At 37.2% G+C, this 20,162-nt stretch overlaps 1 protein-coding gene across 2 annotated transcripts in view; it reads left to right on the forward strand.

Moving 5' to 3' along the window:
- furina (furin (paired basic amino acid cleaving enzyme) a) overlaps positions 1-20,162 on the forward strand; it is a 57,413-nt gene that overhangs the window by 4,970 nt on the left and 32,281 nt on the right. For both annotated transcript variants that reach the window (XM_020941611.2, XM_020941610.2), the window contains exon 3: positions 19,999-20,097. In XM_020941611.2, coding sequence (XP_020797270.1) covers positions 19,999-20,097 — 99 coding nt within the window. The remainder of the gene's footprint in view (positions 1-19,998; positions 20,098-20,162) is intronic.

Raw genomic sequence — 20,162 nt, forward strand, 5'->3', positions numbered from 1 at the left:
GAAATGAAGAAACTATCCAAGATGAAAGATCACAGACAGTTTTAATTAAGGTATCTCTTGAACTGCCTCAAGCTTTGAGTTGTCAAAAAGTAAAAACACATGTTTCATGTTTGACTAAAAGCCTGTCTCCTTCTTGGGCACTTTATACTCTGGCAGTCCAAAGGTGAAATAAAGATGTGAAGGTTAACTTGAAAGGTAAATTTGAAGGATCTGAAAAATAAATAAAATATTTATGTTAAATACTGGTGGTAAATGTTTATTTTATCTCAAGTTAACTGTTCTGGATTCACAAATGGGGCTAGTAAAACTTTTTTTATTGGTTATATGAACTGTTTAATTCCAGATGTTAATGGAAAACCATTACTGTGACACATTAGCCATCAACATAGACATACACGCTTTTACAACTATTCTCGATGGCTTTTCAGTATATTGTGTTACACTAATTGAAATGGTCTGTTGTTGGAGTAGCAGACACGGGGGAACTTTCAGTCATCCACACTGAATAGAGGCACTGGCCTGAGAAGAGTCAAGTAAATGACACAGAACAGTGGCATCTGTGCAGCCTTCAGCCTGTATTGATTCAGTCACTACTTTTTCAGCAATTACCTCATTCACATGAAAATACTGTACACTCTGTTACACTGCTTTGTATTTATAATCATACACATGTTAATCCCCACTGTGACAAAGTACTGGTAATTTTCAATATTTGTATTACTTCAAAAGCTATTATGACAACAGTATAATGTCCTAAAAGATGCAGTACATGACTGCTATTTACAAAAAAATGTTAAAAAGTAGTTGCTTTGAATTAAGTCACAGTTAAATCGTATAAAAATGCCTTGTAATCTATAGTCTTTTTTTTATGAACAAATTCCACCAAACTAAAATTATATTGTATTATCTTGACAGTTAAATTCTGAAATAAAGCTCCATCCCTTCACTCAGTTACAGTTAAAGCTGAAAGATGCATATAGTACATGATTACAATTTCTTTTGAAAAAGTGGAAAAAGTAATTGCTTTGAATAAAGTCAGTTAAATCCTATAAAATCTTGTGCCTTGTGATCCATAGACAATTTTTTTATGAACACATTGTACTAAAATGAAATTATATTGTATTATGTTGACAGTTAAATTCTGAAATAAAGCTCTGTCATCATGTTCCTCCCTTCACTCAGTTATAGTTAGAGCTCAAACCCATGTGCCCGTAACTGGAGACATTTCAGATGCTGTCTGCACTCTTCATTGTCACAGCGGTGCTCTGTCACAGCTTCACAAACGCTGTCAGACTCTAGTGTTGCACACGGGAAGGTTTGAGAAACTCCAGTGCAGCGGTTGCCAACAAAAGCAGATTACATGTTGTCAGTGTAGTCAGCTGACATTTTGGTTCTTGTTTGTTGATACCGTTGTTGGCTCGAGTGCCACTGGAGCCATGTTGCAGTTTGTAAATGTAGTAACAGCTAATACTCAATGATGCAGATCTCATTGGCTGTTTGTATTGAGTAACAAAGTATTGCACTTATGCAACACTGAAAAAAGTTGAGACAAAGCGGTATAAGACCACATTCAAGGCAATAATGAGCTGCTGCTTGACTTGGGTGAAACACTTGTCAAATGTTTGTTTCCCAATATTTATGTTGAGTGGTTAGAACTGATGTCAATTTAATAAGGACCTATAATTTCTTTTACCTTTTTTAAAACCTAACAAAACTACTGAAACATTTGACTGTGTTAAGGATGTAAAATTTACAGCTTATGAATATGAGCAGGACTCTCCAGTGATACTATGATTTTAGAAGTCTTTATGGACAAATACATGACAAATTTATGTTTATGGAAAATGAAGTGTTCTACCTTTTATATATCTTTACTCAGTTTATTCAGTTTAAAATACTTATAAGGTAATGAAGACTACATGGAAAACTATTACTAGTCTTACAAACCAGGGCTAGGTAAATGAAAAGGGAATTAATTTGACTGTGCTAAAGTGATGCAATTAAGAAACAGCTGATTCACGCAGCGGTAAATTGCCATTAACTGCAGACTTGCATCTTAGAGTGGTTATTTTACATTATAAAGGCCTTTTCTTGCACACGTCATCAATCTTGTGCCTCAAGCTTGTAAAAAGGAAGTTTAATTTTTACACAATTGCATTTTCAATTAAATGTACACATCATTTGGAAATTTTCTATTTTAGATTCTGAGTTATATCTCAAATGTTGGTTAAAGTGACAGATTTTTGTAATTTTTAGGTCACTTTCATGCAGAGTTTTGCCTTCCGGACTGCAACTGGAGGCATTTCCATCTAAAATGCGGATTATGAGAGCCTGTGGCTGACGATGAGACGGGAAGTGTCAGATTTGAAATTGCCTTTTGGAGAGAAGGACTTTGTAGCAGCTTAACAACTGCCTGTACTTTACTTCAGGGCTGAATAATTCACTCAAAGCTGACAGTAAATGTGATGGTGACATTTTGGTCTTTGATCTAAATGTCTAGAGCCATTAGAAACTTATTATGGTCTCTATCTGAGATATGTTCTTCTTTTAATTGGATGGCCATAAAGGTATGTTTGATCTTGTGAAACTGTTAGGGGAAGTCTTCGATTATTCATAACTTGGAGTGGGAGGAAAAGGGTGACGGATAAATAAGTTATTGCTCTCTTCAAAGTACAGTGGCATTTTCGTGACGTGTTTCTTTTCCTTATATGAGGTTTGTGTTGCTTGTGGTTTGTCGGTCTGTAACTGTCTCTTTCCCCCTTGGGCTTTGAATACAACATTTTGCTGTTAGACATAGTGTCCTCATACATCCTCCTTGACTCCATGCGGTTTGTTTAATTGGCGTGTTAATATCCTCTTCCTCTTTAAAATAAATTAATATTCTGTTTGGGGTAAGATTAGAAGAAGAGTAGCCTGTTATCTCTAGCTCTAACCAAGTACATGAAATGACACTTTGCTATCAGCAGCCGTGACACAGCACTGTACCCTAAGGCTTCACAGACCACTGCTGTTCTCAGGCTTTTTACCAAAAGATAATTCACTATCCTAAGGTGCTGCTCAGATTTTATTTAATCATCACAAAGTTAAAAAAAAAAAAATCTTTGTGATGATTAAATAAAATTGTCACTAAATCGTCTTTTATTTTTACAGTTGATTTATTATATTTATTTGTTTTTTGAATAATTGTTAATGAATGAATTTTGTCATTTCTTGTAATTTAACTTCTGTGGCATTGCTTCTGATAGCTTGTCGTTTTGTTTTTGTGCATATGGCAACTATCTTTTTACCTTTTACACCTGCAGAAATCATTTTCCGTTTTGCACCAGGCTCAATTTAAAAGCTGAGCTAAACAGTTGGTCCTGCACACACTGATAAGAAATGACTAAATTCCAATCATCTCTCAAATGTAATGTGAAAACTTATAACCGGTGTGAATTATTGAGGTGAGGCTAAAGGTATGGAGTCAATAATTGGACTCTGGAGAGCGGATTCCTTTATCTGCTGCCTAAAAAATTTCTGGAAAATCTTCAGTCAGGATGTGATTGCCGCTGTGATGATGAGAGGGGCAGCCTGCTGGGAGCGGAGTTAGTGGCACAATTTGCTTCTCATGCAGGTGTTTCCATATTTTTATTTACTCTATAATGAAAGAACACTCCCAAATTTCACACTTTATATTGTATTTATTTACTTTTGCTTTACCCGACTGAAGTTGTTTTGCCATAATTGGTGTTTCATCTCGATGGCAAGTGTGAAATGAAGTCTGAAATGTCACAGAAGTGCATTAAGAGAAGGATGAGGTTTTCCAAAAACAACACGTCCATCTCAGTAAACATGTCCAAATATGAAAAATGAAAAGCCTTTCAGGAATTAATCAGTTGTAGGTGACTGGTCTTCTGTGTGATCGTGTTTTTCTTGTGAGGTGAAAGGGGAGATGGTTGAATGACTGCTAGTGCAAACAAGACTCTAATTAAGACTCTAACATACAAATTCAAGGTAAATAATGTATTAAAAGTGCCAAGGCTCCACAAATGGATTAATGCATAAAAGCACCAGTCTGATCATTGCCCGGAGACAAGACCTGTGATGTAAATTACCTTTTTAAGCTTATAAATGCATTTAACTTCTATTGAGTTTAGCAGCATGCCAGAGTTATGTGGTGTTAAATGATCTACAATTTAATATTTCTTTATTGACCTTCTATCTGTTTTGTCACATGGTAATAGAATCTTTTCAAATATTTACTCATATGGAATATTTACAAAGTTGTCAGGTTGAATGTTTCACTGTAATTCTTGCTTTTTAATAAATGTACCACTCTGATGAAAAATTGTAACTAGTGCAGGGCAATTTGGCCAGTTTTATTTATCTCAAAAGAGAATTTGCAGTAAATAATTAACAATTAGCCAGGATTTGTTTGCCTTGCAACTGAGAAGTCAGCTGCAGTAATGATATTCCAATCATATCTCACCACCAAAATTATATGACCAGCCCTGATGGTAGATCATTCCAGTTTGCAGTGCCTTTGAACTTTCAACACCCCCATTATTTTTTAGCTAGGTTTTAATTGTACCTTTTTCTAAATTTATTCCTAAACTTATTATCTTAATAGATCAAATTCCAACTAATCTGCATGACTATAGTGTGCTGCTCACCAAGTGTTAACTATTTAACATTTGAACTCTTGTCAAACTGATTTTGTATTCATCCAGGACTTACTACTGCACTCAAGCATGATAGTTAGTTTTAAATATTAATGCTTTTTTGGCATGTACTCTAGTCTTTTTTATTGGTGCAGTGTGATCATGAATGTTTTAAAAAGGCCCCTGGTTCTATGGCTGTGCTGTGTCCCTCAAAGAGAAGGACTGGCCTTTGAAATCCAGCAGAGATATCGCTAAATTTTCTGTTATGCGTGTTCCTCCATGAATCTGATTTTATAGGGAAAAACTTGAGTCTGCTATGTTGGATCAGCTGAAGGGCAGTGGTCTTCTGTGGCAGCCTTTTGTCCTTTCTGTGGCTTTAACTGGGACTTCCTTATTATGCAAACTTTTTCAAGACTTTTTTTTGCATAAAACACACACCCAGATCTCACTACATTAATGTTCAAAGCTGCGCGGCTGCAGAGATGAAGTGCAGAGGTTGGCTTATCTTGTCTGTTGCATTGGAAGCCTGTGTTGTTCCAAATTACCCAAACTTAACCAGTGGACACTACCAATTTGGATTATAGGCCTCTCATGATAATTACTATATCAGCTTGTTTAAATATTGGGTAAATATTTATTGTGATGGTACTTTATCTTGGCACAAGTGTAAACAACCTATAGTATAATTTGTCTTGGTTAAAATCTCTTGTGACATTTTTAATTATTATTTTTATATTGCACTATTTTCTGTTGTTAACCATTATCTTATGCATTTATGTTTAGCACTTTTATTTTGAAGGGTTTATTTTAGTTTAATTCCCTTGACAACGAGAAGGGGAAAATGTTATACGGAGCAAATGTATACACATATATTTTTTGGTATTTTCTGTGTCTTTGTTTAGCTTCCCCTCTGAAGAGGCACAAAGCTCTTATGGCAGATTGGAGGATTTATTGCCATTAAATCTAAAAATCTCCATTTCAAGTGTCAGTCTTCATTCAGAGGGATACACTACAGCAAGAATTTTTGTTATGTGTCTATATTACAATAAGATTTGAGCCATAGAGGGTTAAATAATTAACTTCTATGACTCATTCTAGGTACAAAATAACTAAACTGTTTAATTCTACTATTACTCTATTATTATTATTATTATTATTATTATTATTACTACTATTATTACTATTATTACTATTATTACTATTATTCTACTTATTTATTGCAGTTTGGGCTTCTTACCCATATTAAACATGTAGAATAGTGCTTGTGCTTTAGGGTTGTAGTGGACCAAAGAGAAAGGCAAAGACAAGGTATAAAAATAAGTTTAAATTTAATATAGTCAAAAAAGATATAATTTAACAAAGGCTCAAATTAGGCAAATTATTAACAAAAAAAAAAACTGGACCCAACTGGGGTAACTCAAAATCAAACTGAACAGAACAAAACTAAACCCCACCAGACAAAGGAACAGGTGTGTTTAAATACCTAAGGACCAACTAAAGCTAAACACACGAGGGAGGAATTACACTAATTAACTAACTAAACCAATAACTTAATCAAAGTAAACAAAAAAGCAAATAATTATAACACAGAAAATAATAAGTGATAATAACGTGACCTCAACACAAACTAAACAAATTAACTTAGTAAAACAAACTAAATAGTGTTCCCCCCCTTTGCTGAGTCCTGATGGTCTCTCCCAGGGTCCTCCGTCCGGTGCTCAAAAAAACAAAAAACAAGTGTAAGTAAATTAGACTTATATTAACTAAAATGTGTGCACTCAAATTAGAACATAAGTCTACACTACACATAATTTAATTCCTTTATTTATTTAACTTAATGTAAATAATAATGAAAATTAAATAATACTGACACTAGAGTGGTGGCAGAGGTATCCACCACAAGGGTTATGGTGTCAGTGGCATAAATTAATATCAATATTATCGTTTATTGTCTATAATTACTTAAGCAATATTTCGCTCTTCAAAATTCGTTATTGTGACAGGCCTAATTCTGACAGGATGGCATGATTTTTAAACAATTCAAATTCAATGGACAAGAGCAAGTACCGGTATGCTCACTTGATAAGATCACACCCACACACGCAGCTGGAGAACAGGTTGTTTTTTTCTTTTCTGTATCCTCTGAGAGCTTCTAAATAGTATGAAACTGACCACCCATGCTGTTCTATAAAATGTAACTGGTCTGTCCCATGTCACAATCGATCAATTACATGCTTGAATGAAATTAACACAACACCATGTTTTAATGAGAAAACAATCCTGTTTCAGTGTGTAAAAGTTTAGCAGTTCACTTACCATTTCCAAAAAGGTGTGAAATAATTTATAGAGTACCACATACAGTGAGTATTTATCATCTCATACAAGGCTAAAATGAACCTAGCCTTCTCTTTTTTTCTATCTGAATAAGTATAAATGGTACTGTACTGTTGCCCAAAGATGTCATAAATTACAGTGTTAAGTTTAATACGAGCAGAGAATGAAACACAAAGCAGAGCTTGAGTGGGTTTTCAAGCACATATCTTTAGGCTGACATAAATGTCTGTGAAGCCACCACTAGGTCACTCCGCTCTAGAAAGGGTTTTGAAGGAGATAAAGAATAACACATTGGTCAGCAGGAGTCCATCTCCAGGCTGTCTGAGGGAGGCACAGTGGTTATTACTGCGCTGTCCCGACAGAGCAGAGCTCGAATGGGGGCTGGGACAAACCGCACAGGTCACAGCTGTAACACAAGCCAGATGTGCTCAGGGGACACAACCACATCAAGTGCGATGTGCGTTCTCTATATGCACAGGCACGCTTACGACAGCTGCAGGTATGTCAGGAATTTTACTCAAAAGGTAAAGAATGGACTTTTGAAGTTTCAATGCGGCAAAAGAAAAGCAGCAGTTTTTGTATAGCGATTTTTGCTTCCTGTTCAAAGAAGGCCTCTGGATTTATGCCAATTTCCAAATCTGTTAGATAGGTCTCCTGCTGCTAATGTTAGAGCTGTACCCCAATGAGCACAGACCGTATTTGACCTATTTTGTCTGTCTGAAAAGGGAAACCCACAGAGATCCAAGACTAAATTTAGAAGGAGGTTCAAAGAAAACTGCTTAAACGTTGCCTGTTAATATCAGTTTTCAGGTCACTCAGCTATACCTTCATCTTTTGTCTTTTTCTGCCTCATAAAAAAGCTCTTGTAGGATTGTTTTGAACTTCTTATTGTCAACTAAAGCATCACAGGTCTCCTTCAGAGATGCAGAATAAAAATGTTCAGCACAAGGAAGGTAAACAGTTGGTTAATTTGAGGAAAAATGTAACTTCCTCTTTCTGTGAAATATCAATGCGTAAGAACTTCTTAGTTATGGCCAAGATAAATGAATTCTTGTGAAACCAAACAGTATATAGCTATGCCCTTTACAAATGAGATTTATTTAGTGCTTGTGGTTGTTTTCTGTCCTGTCTCTGAGGCTGTAAACTGATGTGGGCCCCCATGTGTTGTGCATCTGCTGAGCTGCCTCACTAGAGATGACCTGGGAGGAGGAGCCCGTGTTTCTGGTGCAATTTGAAAAGACCAAATCTGATAAGCCTTTTACAATGAAAACAAGGAGGTGAACATTTGGGAAGCTGGCCTGAAGGAGATGGAGAAGAATGCAGCTCGTGGGTGGAGCTGTGTTTTACGAAGTCTGCAAGTGATTTTTTTTTTCCTTTGTAACATGAATCCTGTGGAGTTGTTACAGAGCTAATGTTTAGAGCCACGTAGCTTTGTGGCAGTGTTACATCTTGCATTTCAGATCAGGTGTCTTTCACAAGCACAAGAAAAACAGGTTCATTTGAACAAGTTTAGAGTTTCTGCTGTTAATCCTTTTTAAATGAGTCTGTTTCCTTGTTGCGATGCACTGTACATAGTGTTCACTCACTGGATGCACTGTGCACTCATTTAATGCCTGTTGTAATCTTGCTCTGCTAACATGTGCGTTTGGCTCTCAAAGATGTTGATGCAGTTGCTTTTGTGCTGAATCTGTCCTTGACTCTTGACTACTCTGATAGAAACATCTTTTTTTCTTTTCCACCTCAAATTAATTTTCTGGCTTTGGTCTTGTATGACGCTAGATCACATTTCTATCCTCATGCTGTCGAATGCTGAGGAGCTGCTTATTTGTTTTTGAATGTTTCCAGTTATGCGCTGGAGACCCGCCAACTTGGCAGAAACTGATCTATCAGAAATGCTAGAGGTAGAGCCTGTTTTTCAGTGGTGAAGTTTGTTTGCTCAAAGTTATATAATGTATTATGAGGCAAAAGCTTGGTGAGGGCTCTTCACTTTTATATTTCTGGGTCAGCGTTGCTAAGGAAAGATGGTTTATCATGTCTGTATCGGATCACTTGTAAAGGCTTTGAGAGTTCATGAATATTTTATTACAGATGTAAGGCATGCATCACTGAGTTATGTCCCTTCCTCTCCTCGTTTACAGGTCTGAGCCATTGAATTTTGTCATTGAAGATGGAGCACATCCTTTTTTTTTATTGTGTGTAGTGATTCTGCTGACTGATCATTTTGACTGTACAGCCACAGGGCTGTCGAAGCATCAATATCCTTATCTTCTGTTGCGCACGTACAGGGGGGAAAGGCTATCAAAGATGGATTTGTTTCTTCAAGTATATAAGCAATGCAATATTTGAAAATTAAATATCTTTGTTTGGTTTAAAATACTTTAAACACTTCACAATAAAAGTGCTCCAGGATGATGAATGATTACTAAAGTTTAGCTAATTTCCTCTAAAGGAAAACAATATGTGTAGAAGGAACACCTTGCGTGATTTGTTGCTAATTTGTCAAACACAAAAAGCTGTTCATACACAAATGTCTGTATGTTTGGATCTTTTTTTTTGCAAGTGGCTGAAGTTCAGGGAATGATAAAAATGTTTTGGACAGGAGGCTGTGGTACAAACCTTCCTTAGTCCGGACTGCCCCTGCATACTGCCATAAGAATGAACTGCATGTCCCAGGTTTCCCTCAAAGCTTGCCTTTTTCTTGAATTCCCAATAGACACTGTTAAACCAGGAGATATACAATTATGGTGCCGTGCACTGAGTTTAGCTCAGAGGGCATTTTTCCAACAAGTGGGTTTAGTGTGTTTGGCCCACAGCATACAGCCTCCTACTGCTCTAGACCTGTAATACTGTCAGTTTATGAAGGCATTTCTCTCCGTTCCTCAGTCTCCACACAACAGCCTCAAACATTTTTATGATCCTAGTGTTGGCACCAGGTTCACTTAAGTTGTTCCTTTATTTTAGGACCATCCCCTTTCTTGGCTCTTAGAGACAATATTTAACTTGTGTAGAATAAGATACAGGAAGCATGCATGGTATGGTTATTCAGGGAGCTATATAACATAGTTATAAAGTCATGAAGTATTGAACTGTACAAAATATTCTTCTCAAAGATAATCTATTACCAATTGAGGTCTTATAGCAATGGACAAGGAAAATGCATAAAACCTTATATCGGTATTCATGTAAAATGACCTGAGACTACCCATTCTGTTTGAACATGTTCATGTATCATGTTGATGCCAGATCGAACCGACAGGAAATTGCTGTGGCCAGTCTTCCTCTCATTGTCCAGCGCTGTGCCCCAGTTTGGTTTTGAAGACTGACAAGTGGAGACTGCATGCCTCTCTGACACTGTGCCACAAATGGCACCACGTTCACCAGGACGAGACTTAATAAGGACATAGAACTGATAAGAAAAGTTTGAATTTAAATAGCTTTTTTTTTTTTTTTACAAGTTACAAGCTTGACAATAGTTTCAACTAGCTTCTTTTTAGGCCATTATTTATTGACTTTCCATACTCATACAGTGATGGTACAATACTTCTCTAGCTTAAGACCATTCTGACTCAATGGCCTCTCAGGCCAGTTGTCCAATTACAACAAAAAGTCTTGGTTAAACTATAGAGAAGAAAATCTTGAATAACCCATGTCCAAATTAAATAGGTACAGATATTTTTTTTTACCATCATTAGCCACATCTGAAAACACACATCAGGTCTACATTCTTTTTATGGACATCACATTCACCTGCATTCATTTTCTGGAGACCGATGCTAACCTTTACCATAGTTACTACTTGCCTAACCTTAACCTACAGCAATTCGCATATTTACTTTAAACCATGTTGTTGATTTAATAACAAAAGACATAATAACAATGGATTTGCGTCATGGGGACGTGATAAGGGAGGTAGGGCCCCATAAATTGAGAGCATACGTATTTTAGCCCTGACATTGATATATATTCTATATCACCAAACTAAACTTATGAGATTGTTAGTTGTTGTCCATACAGTTGTTGGCATTCTTGTTGTTGTCTCTTTGCAGCAGCGTCCTATAGTAAAACAAAGTGACTAGTGCTTCTTAAGGTCAGTGCCAGTTCCCTACCATTGTGTTATGGTGTGTGCTGCTCTGTCCTGCTGAGGTTGGGATTGAGGACGATGTGGGGGTCCTGATTGGAACCCGTGTCTAAAATCCTGTTTCTCTGAGCACTCCTCCAGCGGAACAGAGCTAGGACTGCAGTGGCATGCTGTTTAACAACCAGAACTCGTTTAGGCGCGTCACAACGTTCTCAAAGCCGTACCCAGAGTCTTGAGGTTCTACTTTAGCTGTACTTTTGACCTTTCACCAAATAACCATAACAGAAGATATTTTTATTAAAAGGGCAGTGCTATTGACCAAATGTCAATGATCAGCTTGGGTCTTTTTAATTGAGAGATTCAGTTAACCGTAGCAGCATTCAAAGTACTCAAAACTCAAAATCCTAAATACAACTCTTAAGTACGCTAATAATGAGGGGAACCCACTTGTGTTTTTAATTGTATAGTATTTAAGAATACAAGGTTATTTCAGACTCCTCTTTAACTGAAAATTAGGGTATTACCTAATTCCTGGTATCGCATACACATTCAGGGAAGTTGTTTTCCCTTGTTGTGCTGTTCGTGACAAGTTAGTCTGTTTAAACCTCTATCAGCATCATGGTCATTTACTTCTCTGCAATTTTGCAAAAACAAATTTTCTCAAACTTAAAATTATGTTTTGAAGTGTTTTTTGATAATTGGCATTGAACTAGTTTTTATAGTAAAATTTTTGTGGATTTAAATTAAATTGGGTTGCTTGTTTTTATACATTCATTCTTCGTTCTCAGTACATTTTTCTTTCTAGATATGAAATGAATTTCATATCAGAAGCCATATGGTCCAAAATGTGAAGGTGATCTTAAATTGTCTATTGTTACTTAAAAAAAAAAGTTTTTTTTTTTTTCCCCAGACACCAGTCATGTTCGCAGCATTTCCCTCTCCTGCCATCAGTCTATTAAAAGACATTTCGAGGAAATAGTCCCTCATTTACAGGATGCACCTTTCTCTCTTACACAGATGTAAAAAGTGTTCTGAAAATGAACTCTGGGTGCTTCAGGTACTTTCTCAATTGTAATTCATCTCTAAAGAGAAAGTTTGACATCTAGGTGTGAAAATCTCATTCTGCTTGGTTTCTGCTTGGTAGCCTATATCTGTAATATAATCTGTTAACCATATTGGTTTGCACAAGGATACATATGGATTTCACTAGGTGAATGAATATGACTTAATGCTGATTGTATTTTGTATTGTAGGTGGTCATACTGTCTATGTATTGCATGTGCCCTTTTATGTCACCAATAATACTGCCATTGTATTTGAATAAATCAAAGGAAAAAACACTGAAGACGACATATCAGGCAGAAGCAGAGCATAATTGCCCTGTGAAGGTTAACGATGCAGAGTTTTCCTAGTTCTGCCTCTATGGCTCTGTACATGGAAAAGGCTTGAGGGTGTGTAAAATGTTGCAGTAAATGTTTTGCTCCATAATTCCTCTGTAATCTTGTTCCCAAATCACTCCTTGACAGAAACGGGGACAAACTCTAAACACGTCTGTTTCTGTTATTCTATGACTAATCCCACAAGTTTGTAGTGTTACTACCTCCCACTCATTCATGAGCTCCCACTCTGAATCAAAGATCACACCACACACTATGAACTCTCTGGAAACTGTGGTGAAACCTCATTAGAAGGCTTCCCCTTTGCCATCTGTGTGGTACGTTGTATTTTAGTTGCCCGTCTCTTTCACCCTGCGTCACCTTCTGTACTAACATGAGCAAGATGGAGATGGAGGCGCTTTTCCGACTGATGGGATCACAGATTGTAACATGCACAGCCTTGGGCGCTAGCAGCCGGAGAATTCAGCCACGGCTCAGTTTCATGCGAATTGTGTGCAGCTGGCCACATAATGCTTGATTGAAACAACCATCTCATCTGATCTGACACTTCCTCCTCACTTTGGAAAGAAGCACACCAGAGGACGTACTGGAATTAAAACTGAATTCATGTCACTGCTCCAGCATCTAGATCAGTGACTGTCAAATCCTTAATCTTGATTAAACCAGCATTAAAACAGAACTAAACCAAAACCTATTTCTCTAAATTGGCACAAAACACAAACTGTAAACCTGAAATGTAAACAAGATATAAAGGCTTGACATCTTGTATTTTATTCTTGACATGCTATATTTTATATTTTATATTTATGCTATTATGTGACAATTTATGTATTCATTAATACTGAATTGTTCTGAGAAACATATTGTTTTTTGTGCAAATAAAAATTACACTAAATTTAATTTTGAACTTGATGACATGAACTGTAACTGCTCATGAACAAATCCAAAGTAGTCCTTGCCTTATGTCCCACCAGATACGCTGCACCTACAGTTTAAGGAACCTTGGCCATAATAAAATGCTCCCCGTGCACTTGGTATGCTTGCATGGAAGTCTATTAAAATGACTGAAAGTGGCTGGTTAGCTGGGGTAGCATGAGAGACAAAAGTGCAGGTCCTCTGTGGAGAAAGAGGTTGTTAGGAAATTAAAAGAGTGTAGCTTCCTTTAATGGCCCAGCTAGGGCTCCACCGGGGCCGAAGGAACCTGTTTGGTATTTCTGTCCAGCGCTGTTCTATCACTGCTCAAAGAGTTCGGAGGGGAGATAAAATTAGACACCAGATTTCAATCTTATTAGCTGCTGTCCCACTGGCAACCCCCTGAACACAGGCTTTATTTTCCTCCTATGCAAAAGGTTTAGGAGTCAACAGATTATTAAGTTATTAGATTTGAAGTGAAGATGATAAAGCCTTCCGACCTATTTGGAAGCCACTGTAATGACTCCCAGGGCAAATTTAACAGCAGTTCCCTTAGACTTGGCCCACCGCATATACTTTCAAAATTCCATACAAGTAGAATATAATTTACTCAACCACACCCGCTGTCGCCACTCGAGATTCTTGCACATTTTCACAAAATTCACACTTTTATCTGGTCAGGTTTTTTTTTAGGAAAACAGCACAGCCAAGAACAAATGGTATGTTGTAGATTTTGAACACGAACCAATCAGTGCGCAGCACACAGCTGTTCAGTCACAACACACATACACACAGCAACTAGAGATCGGCTTCATGTGAAAATAATGCAAGTGTTGTTTGTGAAGATAGTCAAAGTAATATTCTTTTGAATCACCGTAATGGCCATATGCTTATAGATTAGTTTAAGATTTCCTGAAATGCAAATGGACAAATTGTTGATTTTCCTTCTTTCATGGATGTTTTTGACATTTATTATCATGTTAGTAAAGGTGCTGTGAAAGATTGGTCTAAAGTAGAAATTTTATAGTTGATCCATGGTAAAGACTCAAATGTGCTACATAGTAAGTGTAAGGTCACTGCTGCAACGGCCAATTTTATACTATGGCCTGCGGAGCATATTGTCACTCATGGTTGGGATAAATGTACATTATGTCTGCAGAAAACGGGGTCCTCCCACAGAGGAGATCTATAACTGCACAAAAAACTGCCGCTTACCTTTTTAATAAACTAGATTCAGATGCCAACGAAGCCCTTACAAAACAGCACAACCTCACAAACCATCAGTAAAATGTCTAAAATCAGCTCCTCACACCTAGAATAGATACCTGTAAATTGACTGTGAATAATTTTGTGGTGCAGGTTGTTTCGCTTGACTCACCACCATCTTCTTTAATTCATGAACTCATGCTTATTCATCAGTGCATATTAATTCTGTCCAAGCAGGATTTTTCAGAGCTGGGTTTTGTCTGTTTTTCTTATATAATGGCATTTAGTGCAGAGGCCCCTGGCAGTAGGCCCCTGAGGCTCATACACAAACGAGTACCCAAAGTACTTCTGTTCTTGCCAACACTGTCCTCTTTTGTCTTTGTATAGAGATTAAATTAAAGCCACATCACACTGCTACATGTGTTAATTGTGGATATTGCTTTATTGAGTTGTACTGATGAGAATTATTTATGTAGAGGTAGTGGTTGCAGTAGACTTGATAATAACCATGGACTTGTTGAAGCATGGAGTGTTTAGGAGCTATTTGTCATCTGTTAACCTGACCCTTAGAACTCTGACCCCTTCCCTTTCCCAGCAGACGGATTGGGAAATGTTTGCTGTAGTTTTAATATTCTGCTAAATCATTGGCTTTAACATGCAGGCTGAGACTTCTATACCAAGATATTCACTCAAGTACATGTTTTATGAATGCAATGTAGTCTGTTCTAACACCCATGTGCTCTTTATAACAAACCAAGAAGAGTAAATTAGTTCTAACTTCTATCTTATTTATAATCTGTAAACCTGACCACAGTAGCAAAACGGACAAAGACTTTGAAGAGTGTGACCTTTTATTATCTCTAACTGTATAGTCCTGCTTTTAATCATAAATATTACATCCAAAGTTATATGATTGGAAAAGAAACAAACTAATCTACAAACAATATCACTGCCATTCAAAAAATGAATAATTAATGCTGATTGAAATTTAAACTGTAATTATTGTTCTACACAAAATTTCAGATTTCATTAATATGAGTGTATTAGCAGTGTTCTCTCATTGGTAATTGAGTTTGGTCTATTAAGTTTAAAAATACCCCTTTGCTCTGATGTCATAATCGTGTCACTGTGTAAAATCATCACATACAATTTTTGTAGACACACATGGTCAAATTGGACTGTTGTAGAATTAGACTGTAATTGGACCCAAACAGCATCTGAATTTGTGCTGTGAGTTTGTTCTCCCACCTTGATGTTGGCTAACGGCTGGTGTGAATCTCTCCTGCCAGGTGCGTGTGGTCTATTGGGACATTGTAGATCAACAGAGTGCAGCCAACAGCTGGGCACACGAATATGCATAAGCTCTCCCATTCAGGCACCTGAACCAAAGCCTCAACAAAAGTGTGACTGCCTCCTATGATCAAGTACAACTTTGATCAAAGTTTATTGTATCATTATTTAAACGTACCAGTCTTTTCCCCTGCGCCACTATTGTGAAGTGTTAGTCAACTGAGGACAGCACAGGTCGACCAGCGAGCTGCCTGCCTGCAGTGGGCCATGGCACTGTAAATTCTTTACACACTTATCCACTCCATAAAGCAAAGACACATTCAAATCAATGGAGAAGATGTGGTCCCTCATTTCACTGATGCAAATGACACAGGTGGTGGCAGCTAATCAGTTTGTAACGAGAAGTATTTTATTTTAGATTTTTATTGGACAAGTAAAAATAAAAATAATTAGTGTTGTTATACAAGATTAAAGTTGGACATGGTGGGACATTGATTTACAATGTTGCTGCAAGTTAAGCTACTCAATAACTTGTCGATTATCTGTACAGGATTGCTTCATTTCAGAGTTTTGATTGACAAGACTTTAATAAATTCCATCCAGCCATTTCCCGCTTATTCGTGGCCAGGTCGCAGGTGCAGCATAGTTTCAACAGGGACTCCCAGATTTTCCTCACATTAGCACACCTCCCTGAATCAATTACGCAAAAAATGTTATTGCATGGCTGATCTATAGTGCCTTTTGTTGTATTTATTGGAGCAGAAAAGGGTTTAAAACTAACTGGTATTTAATATTAAGATAACTTTTTCACATGAATGCTGACTTGCCAGTGAAAAGTATCTCCAGCTGTTTGTAGCAGCACTGAAATCTGTAAACTGAAATGAGACTAAACTGGAAAAAATTGAAGATAATTGTGGGAATCATGTTGGGCAAGACCAAAACAAACATCGTGTCTCAGTAGCTAAACATTTGTGTTGGCATGAGATGTATTTAATCACAAACTGCATGTTTCAAAAGCTGCTTTCCCAGTAATGAATGGTTGTTCAAATACTGCGATCAGCCTTTGCCCCAGAGATATTTTAGCTGTGATCGACCTGTCCTCGTTCCTCAAACTTTTAATCTTTCATCAGACCATGAAAGCCATTTGTTTTAATCAGCACTGTTTAATAATCGAAGGGCTCTTTGTTGAAACTGTTTAAAAGAAACTGACACACAATTATATTGAAGTGGCTTTGGAAATTGTCTGGTGTTGATGCATGTGGAAATTTATTCTTTAGGTGGTGTATATATATATATATATATATATATATATCCGTGTGTGCGTGTGTGCGTGCGTGCGTGCACACACACACATATTATAAAGGGTTAGTGATAAGATGAAGCACATGTGTTTTTTTTTGTGTTTTTTTCAGCAAAACATAAAGCTTAAAATAGTAGTATCATTTTACATGTTAATGGCTTGAAGGGCCTCCTGGGTGATTGCAGTTCAATGCACCATACATGAATGCCTAATAATGCTCAGTATAAGTAGATACAAAGGAGAGCCCTGGGACAAATTGTACAAAGGGAAACAATGAGCCAATGACCACATAATGTAGTGTGGCATTAGGGCAGACCAGCTGTGCAAACCCATTTCAGAGGAGTGTGTGTAGGGCTGTCTTAACCTGTTTTCTAGAAAGAAAGTAGACTGTCCAGCTGCCACTGTGTAAGCTTGTGCCCTGCTCCCTCCTGTGGGCAATTAGGCTCCATCTCATTATATAAGTGCAAAGGAGAACTGTTTCAGGGCTTTTTATCGCCTCTGCCATCGTAACTTTCATTTTGTAAATTTATCACCAACTGCCATTGCATAAACAAAACGTGCCCTTTACCTCAAACCACTTAATCAAAGAGTGCCACAGTTAAAACTAAAACAGAATTTGCTGTGATTGATGAAGGCAACAGGTTAATGTTGTTGATAAAAGCTTTGTTTTTGACATTTTCGCCATTTCACAATTTTATATCATTTTGCTGAAAACACCAACACAGATGACATTGTTTGGCTCTTTGTAAAACATAATTGTGTCAACAGCCCCTGAAGATCAGCCAGCCGACATTTTGATAAGTGCTTTCCCCACAAGGTAAACGTGATGGGCAGACAGGAGGCAAGTGTGTGTCTTTTTACACTGCGGGCCACCATGCATTCTAATGAAGTGATGGATTAATGTGTGCCCATTCACCAAGCTGCATTTGATTCTGTTATCAGGTGCAACTTATTACACCAGTAACACTTAGCCTGTATTTCCGCATTTCCCATTCACATTCTAGTTTTGCTTGCCCTTTTTCCAGTGGAGAATGGTCAAATCTCACACAAACTTCACTGTAGCTGGAAGGAAAGATCTATTTCTTGGTCCTGATTGGTTGATGGAAGATAAGGGTGTTCACTGTTTAAGGCAGTTGGTTAATGTGGGTGCATAGGTTTGTGCCATCCGAGTGGTTTAAATGTTTTTGTGTGTGTGTTGAGTTCATGGGAACATGATGGTGGTGGCCTATGCACTGTGGAAATAACTGTTGTGAATAATTGTGCATTACATGTTAAGCACAGGTATGAGTTTTATACATGGATACACTCTTTAACACTAGCTAAACTCTCCTTTAGCGCTTTGTTCACCATTAGAAAACCTTAAAGATGCACCTCTCAGGTCTTTGATCACTGGGTCTTCCTGAGCTCTTTTTGCTCTCACAATCAACCCATAACCTGTTCCCAACTTCCCATTCTTCTATTCTTTACAAAGGCTTCATCAGGTTAGCTAATGGCTTTTGGTTGTTTTTATCCTCTCACACATACAGCAGCTACATCATCGTAACGCATGTTTTCTCTCTCCGTTATTGCCTTTCTATTGTCCGCTGTCTTTGTTGGTGACAAACTTTTGTGTCAGCTGGGCGGGAATCTGCCTGTTTACTCTGATTAAATAGGAGCAGCTGAAGGGACCAGTCGTGCCTCCATTAGTGGAAGAATGCTACTGTGCACGTAGCAGTGCAGACTCTGTCTGTGGTTTCAGATATGTGGACCCTTTCTATAGCATTTATTTTGTTGTTAATCATTATCTGGATATTCAATTATTCTGTATTTTCTATTGTCCAGCTGTTTATTTTGGAGTGCAGGCTCAGAAAGATATATTTATAGAAACAATTTTTACAGAAAAATAATTGGACTGAAGATGTAAAACACTTTTGGATCACACTGGATCAAATTGTTTTGATCCAGTGTCAGCCTGAAGTCTGAAACAGGGTTTCCACCTGTGTGTTTGTGTGTGCGCTTCTCTACATTTCCAGCTACTTTTTGACCCCTTGGGGTCAAAAAGGTGCCTTCATTTTAAAAGATCTATCTTTTTTCTATCTAATGATACTCCTGTATCATTAATCTAATTAGCATTTATTAAAGTCCCCCTTATGACTTATCAAGTTGCAGATGTTTGGTTTGTGACTCTAATAGACACTTACTCACCTGTAAGTTAAGACTAACTAACAGAGATAATGGTATCAATGAAAGTCATGCACTCGGCGTCTACTGAACTGCAGGTTCAGATGTCATTCATACATCCAGTACTGTCTCTGAATCTGTAATGTAACCTCTGCTTGAGACTCACAAGCCTGAATAATACAGTATATTTACTATAGACCCAAATCAATTATTTATAAGACTGTTTCCTATGAGCAGTGGATGCATGACTACATGAGGGCAGCTGTAATATAGCTAACTCGTGTGTCACTCAAGAGGTGAGACATGTGCTGAATAATGGAAAGTAATGCGCAGAATATCCAGTACATTGTTTCATGTTAAAATAAAATATATAAAAAGCAAACTTGTAGTGATAGAATATAGTGGATAGAAATTGATTTTTTTTATGGACCATTTACAGTTTGGGCAATACTTGAACCTCAGTCACAACATTTACAGGCATGTTTTAGCACCTTTCTGATTATATAGAATATCATGTCAATATTGTTAACAGGATAATTTAAAAGATTTAATTTTTTTTGCTATTGCTCTCCCCAGTATTGGTCTATGCTATGTTCCTGGGGCAGGACAGATTTCCTGTTTATCTTCAAGCATCTAAACAAACACCAGTTGATTAATACAACTTCTTATTTTTTCTTTCAGGTCTTTGGTGATTATTATAACTTCCGGCATCGCAGAGTTGTGAAGAGATCCCTATCAGAGCACAGAGAGACTCAAGTGCGCTTGAAAAAAGATCCTAAGGTAAGATGAAATGTTTGTGTGAAGAGATGAATTAAATAATGTGAAGGGAATTGGAAATGTTTACC

The sequence above is a fragment of the Boleophthalmus pectinirostris genome, unplaced genomic scaffold (assembly GCF_026225935.1).
Source record: "Boleophthalmus pectinirostris isolate CB_2022bp ecotype Guang Dong unplaced genomic scaffold, ASM2622593v1 HiC_scaffold_19, whole genome shotgun sequence".
Taxonomy (NCBI): Eukaryota; Metazoa; Chordata; class Actinopteri; order Gobiiformes; family Gobiidae; genus Boleophthalmus; species Boleophthalmus pectinirostris.